The following is a 5,536-nucleotide window of genomic DNA, read 5'->3' as shown; positions in this document are numbered from 1 at the left end:
CGCTCCACTTTCTCGGTCTTCCCTGTGAAAAAACGACTTAAATACCCTTATCTTTAACCTCTAAACAAAAAGCCATTGTTTTTCTTTCCAAAACCAGTTAGTCGGTCAGTCACTTTCATGTTCTTCTATTTATGTTTCTAAAACCTTACTTCAAATCCACCATTTTCAACCTAACATTAATCCTTTGTAGAAAATCTATTTTTATTTATTTATTTATCAAAATACCATCATTGAAGTTGAAGGGTCGGTTTTGAAGATGAAAATTCAAGTATTTAAGATGTTTGGTCTTAAGGGAGGAAAAACAAGGGATTTTTTTGTTAGACATTGAAGATGAAGGCATTTAAGTCATTTGATATAGAGAAGATTTAGGTAGTGGATCATTGAATATGGGTTTCAAAGGTGATGATTGATTTGGAAAGAAAAACAAAGGATTTGTTTGTTAGACAGTGAAAATGAGTGCATTTAGGTCATTTAGCATAGAGAAGATTTAGGTGTGGAGCATTGAATTCAAAATGCATACTGACATGTCGGGCATCCGTGACTTCGCATCAAACTCAGACTCATCCCATTAAATTGTGTAAATTAGCAGCTGACCATCTGACTCAAGCAATTCAACATTACCCAAGTATTCATGGAGGGATCTACGTATGATTAAAAGAACATATGTCGATAAAACGAGTTTGTTCGTAGGAAACATAATTGTACCAGCTAAATGAATTTTTTTTCAATGTTCTAGTAAAAATGTCACACATATTACTGACTTCAAAGGGCAGAACACATAATTGTCTATGTTACGGAAAAATTCAATCTGTTTATCTTGAAAATCTGATAAAATTACAATCAAAAGGTTACAGACTTGAGCAAATGAAATTATTATATCTTAAAATGTTAATTTAAATAAGCAAATTAAATTTATATATCATAATATTCTAATTTAAGCAATCAAATACAAATGTTATATCATAATATGCTAATTTAAGCATCATAAAAAATTATGCTTAAAAAATAATCAGAGCAGAAAGGTCATTAGAATACCAAGTGGTACAAGAAAGGTTTGTTTCGCACCTGAGCAGCTTAATGGGCTGAGTTCATTACTTCATTCATAATTCTACCACTAAATTCTCCAACATATTCACATTGAAATTTATCTTTGGCCTATTGGAATAAACCAGACCAGGCAACCAACAAAAGTAGCACACCTTGACCTCACCACTTCGTTGAATGATCAATGAAAATATCACCTCATTATTGAGATGCCTTCAATACTCATACAGCATTGAACATGGAGCTTCAACAAATCATACACACAGCAAGATCCTGAAATGGTAGTTTGAGCATAGATTCTGAATTTGGTGACTCCTTGTGTAGAAGATTTCTGCATTAAAAGGTGTTCAGTCATTATTGGGTTATATCATCCTTTTACATTGAGTATAAATTAGACTTTGAAAGATGAAAATTACTCCTAGACACGTTACAGATGCAAATGCGTATTTGAGGTCGAAATTAACCCGATGAAACATTCTTAGGACATAAAATTTGGTGGGATTTTATCTGAAATTCGAATTTAGTGGGTTTGGACACTTGGAATGGATCCAAATAAAAAAAAGGGGTCGAATATGGTTTGATGTTCCTTGATTTGAGTTGGATCCGGATCCATCCCTATATCCGTCTAGATCTGAATGATATATTTACTTTAAAAATTATATTTTTAGGTTTTTCAAAATATCATTTTTCTACTACTTTAATACAATATGAATTCTTATAAAATAAAATGATTATAATGGTAAAATAGAATAGTATAGCAATAAGCAAAGAAGTATGGTAGAAAATGTTAAACAATCCAGATATCTGATCCGACCCAATCTAAATCAAACAATTCAGGTAGGGCCGGGTTAGATCCAATTTAAGTGAAAACAAAATGATTTGGATATGATTTTATCTAATAGGATCCGAGTCGGATTTGGATCGAGATAAAAAATTCAGATCTGAATATTGATACACTTAGACCCGATCAGGGTCCAACCCATTTTTAGCCCTAAACACTCCTACCCATCCTTACAAACAAAATCATTTGAAAAGTGGAAAAGGATATGGTATAAACGTATAGAATGGCTGGCTCATATTGCCAACCTTCTTCCTTCTAGTCATCTTTTGTGCTTATCATTCATGAGCTCAACAGCTTCAATAACTTCATATAAATGAGATTGTGCACTTTATTCCTTTTCACAGGCATCGATTGTTGTTTCAGGCGAAAATGTCACCAGTAATCTCTACAAGAACAATATCCCTCTTGGAAAGAATGAAACCGATTACGATCCCTCAATACAATCTCCCGTTTATACACCTTTGATATTAATTTCATCACGGTATGGCAATCCCTACAAACTCTTAGATTCTTCACAATTCTTATAATGCTTCCCTTACACAATCTCGCCATGCCAAAGGCAACCGCAAGTTTCTCGCTGTGCATAGAGACCGCATTTTCCTTCTCTTCCTCCTCTATATCATGCAGGACACTCCCAACTTGTGGGATGTAACCTCCTTCAATCCTGATTCTCGACATAATCTCCGCGAGCTTCTCATAAGCCTGCATTGTAACCCCATTCATCCCTTCACCCACCACAAAACTATGCATAACCTTGTCGACCTCAATCATACTCCAACCGGGTTCCTTCTTGATCCTTCGATCAGTCATTGAGTTCCTTACAAAGGCAACATCCTTCCATTTACCAGCTATGGCATATATGTTTGATAACAAAACATGGTCACCCGAATTGTCAGGATCTAGCTCGCAAAGCCGTTCCTTCACCCGTTCTGCCAATCTGACATCCCCATGAATACTACACGCACCAAGAAGAGTTCGCCAAATAACAACATTGGGCTCAATGGGCATTCCTATTACAAACTCATAGGCCTTGTTCAATAGGCCAGCCCGACCAAATAAATCAACCATGCAACCGTAATGCTCTATGGATGGTTCAATCTCATAAGCCGCCTTCATTTTACGGAAATACCCATTTCCTTGTTCAATCAATCCAGCATGACTGCAAGCATAAAGGATCGAAATGAAGGTAATGCCATCGGGCCTCATTCCAGATTCCTCCATCTCATGGAAGAGTTGTATAGCTTGCTCACCATAACCATGCATTGCGAACCCTGCAATCATTGAAGTCCAAGAAACAATATTCTTCTTTTGTATCATCCGATCAAAGACCAAATGGGCCATGCTTATGTTCCCGCATCTTGAATATGTATCCAATAACGCATTACTCACAGAAACAATCCAATCAAATCCTGATTTTACTATGTACCCATGTAAAATTCTTCCAAATTCAAATGCACCGGCTTGTGCACAAGCTGAGAGTACCCCCGTCAAGCTCACCTCATTTGGTCTCATCCCCACCGATTGCGATTCTTGATAAAATACAAAAGCCTCTTCAAAACGACCATTATGAGAAAACCCAACAATCATCGTACTCCAAGAGACGGGATCTTTCACAGACATCTCTGCAAACATTCTTTTCGCGGGCTCGAGCTCCCCGGCTTTCATATATCCGGCAAGCATGAGATTCCACGAGGTAAGATTCCGGAAAGGCATCCTATTAAACAATATCTCCGCACCCTTTACGTCCCCACACCTAAAACAAGCAGTAACAATTGCATTCCACGATACAACATTCGGTTGCGGTAATTCATCGAATGCCTTCCTTGCGGAGGCGATGCACCCACTTTCAGCATACATGCTCACAAGCGTTGTCCGAACGAAGATATGGGTATCAAGCCCATGAATGAGGGACTGACAATGGAGTTGGATTCCAGAATTTAACGACTTGTAATTTGCTGCGGCTTTGAGAACGAAAGCAAAGGAGAAACTATCAGGGAGTGGTGTGGATCTTCGACGCATTTCAATGTATGTTAGAAGGGAATTTTGAGGGGAATTTGATTCGGATAGTCCTCGAATAAGGGTATTATACATGAAGATGTCAGGGGAGGGAATTTGAAGGAATAAATGACGGGAGTAGTCGAGAGCATCGGTAATGGAGACAGCAGAGAGGAGGAGGAGTTTTCCAGCTATAAAAGGGTCATTATGAAGACCAGTTTTAGATGCATAGGCGTGGATTTGTTTGAGATTGTAGAGAGTTTTACATTCTCTCAACAAAGAGATGCAGAGCTGTTCGCTACAGCTCATTTTCACATTGAAATTATGCCTAAAAAATAATCATTAGAATACCAATTGCTACAAGAAAGGTTTGTTTCGCACCTGAGCAGCGTAATGGGCTGAGTTCATTACTTCATTCATAATTCTACCACTAAATTTACATTGAAATTTATCTTTGGTCTATTGGAATAAACCAGACCAGGCAACCAACAAAAGTAGCACGCCTTGACCTCTCCACTTCGTTGAACCATCAGTGAAAAATTACCTCATTATTGAGATGCCTTCAATACTCATACAGCACTGAACATGGAGCTTCAACAAATCATACCCACAGCAAGATCCTGAAATGGTAGTTGGAGCATAGAATCTGAATTTGGTGACTCCTTGTGTAGAAGATTTCTGCATCAAAAGGTGTTGAGTCATTATGTGGTTAGAAGTTTTGGAATGGACTGATTTGGTGAGTAATCATCCTCACCAAAAATTGATTCATTTAAAAAATCTTAACCCATATAAGACAAAAAATTTGGTTATGGTGTGAGTTGTCCTTATTAATTTATGGTGTGCTTTTAAAATTGCACATCCTTCATGTCCATCGAAAATTATTCATCTCAAATTAAGTTTTTTCAATGTTAATTTCAAATTTTGATGACTTGTATGATATTATTATTTTTAATTTGAAATTTATGGACTTTTAGAAATAAAAATTATATTTATAAATTAAAAATTTTAGTATTACTTATTATTTAAAAATGGATTATATTTTAATTTTATAAGAAATAATATATTTTATTATATTTAATAAAAAAATATGCATTTGAAACATGCAAACAATGTATAATATGATTATAAGGGTAAAAAAATAATTTATCAATTTCAACAATGTGTAACAAAAATGATTCTACATCTAAACAAATAATTTTTTCAACACTTAAATTCAGCGCTTATAAGTTTCAGCACCTAATGTTATTCAACACTTATTTTTTTCAGTTTAACAAACAACACCTTAGTCTATCTTGACATCCTATGTTAAAGTGTCCATCTTTTTTTAATTAAAAAAGTAGCCATTGATACATAGTATTATTGACAAGAAATGATTCTCTAAACACTAATCTCAAAAGTTTATAAGTAGGGCGATCAATGGACCGGGCTTATTAAATTAAACCTTAGACTAAGCTCGGTCCACTTCCACCTACATTCGGACCATTTCCAGGTCGAATCTGGCCAAATCTATTTTCAAAGACACCACGAAGGTAAGGAGATCATTATTAATTTATAATAAAAGTATTATGTATTATATTTAATATAGTACAACAGGCCAGACCACCCACAGAGCTTACAATCAAAATTCAAACCCGGCCCTATTATTAAACGAACTTA

General features: G+C 35.7%; 1 protein-coding gene across 2 annotated transcripts; it reads right to left on the bottom strand.

The window, feature by feature from the left end:
• Window positions 1-970: 970 nt before the first annotated feature.
• LOC147401251 (pentatricopeptide repeat-containing protein At1g74630-like) lies at window positions 971-4,624 on the bottom strand. Of its 2 annotated transcripts, XR_015178381.1 has the most exons (2): window positions 2,131-4,624; window positions 971-1,375 (listed from the first exon to the last, which is right to left on the bottom strand). XR_015178381.1 is itself a non-coding variant. In XM_086442450.1 (1 exon), exon 1 carries the CDS (start codon window positions 4,187-4,189, stop codon window positions 2,258-2,260), a length of 1,932 nt encoding a protein of 643 aa, XP_086298576.1. In that variant the 5' UTR covers window positions 4,190-4,624; the 3' UTR covers window positions 1,909-2,257. The 2 variants fall into 2 exon arrangements, 1 of the variants encoding a protein (XP_086298576.1); XM_086442450.1 differs by lacking the exon at window positions 971-1,375 and having other exon boundaries at window positions 1,909-4,624.
• Window positions 4,625-5,536: the final 912 nt, after the last annotated feature.

This window comes from Akebia trifoliata, chromosome 5 (assembly GCF_017979445.1).
Source record: "Akebia trifoliata isolate Shusen 1 chromosome 5, ASM1797944v1, whole genome shotgun sequence".
NCBI classification, from domain to species: Eukaryota; Viridiplantae; Streptophyta; class Magnoliopsida; order Ranunculales; family Lardizabalaceae; genus Akebia; species Akebia trifoliata.
This window is presented reverse-complemented; position numbering and strand designations above follow the sequence as displayed.

Coding starts and splice junctions, on each gene's coding strand:
- LOC147401251 (XM_086442450.1), bottom strand. CDS start 4,189: ATGAGCTGTAGCGAACAGCTCTGCATCTCTTTGTTGAGAGAATGTAAA.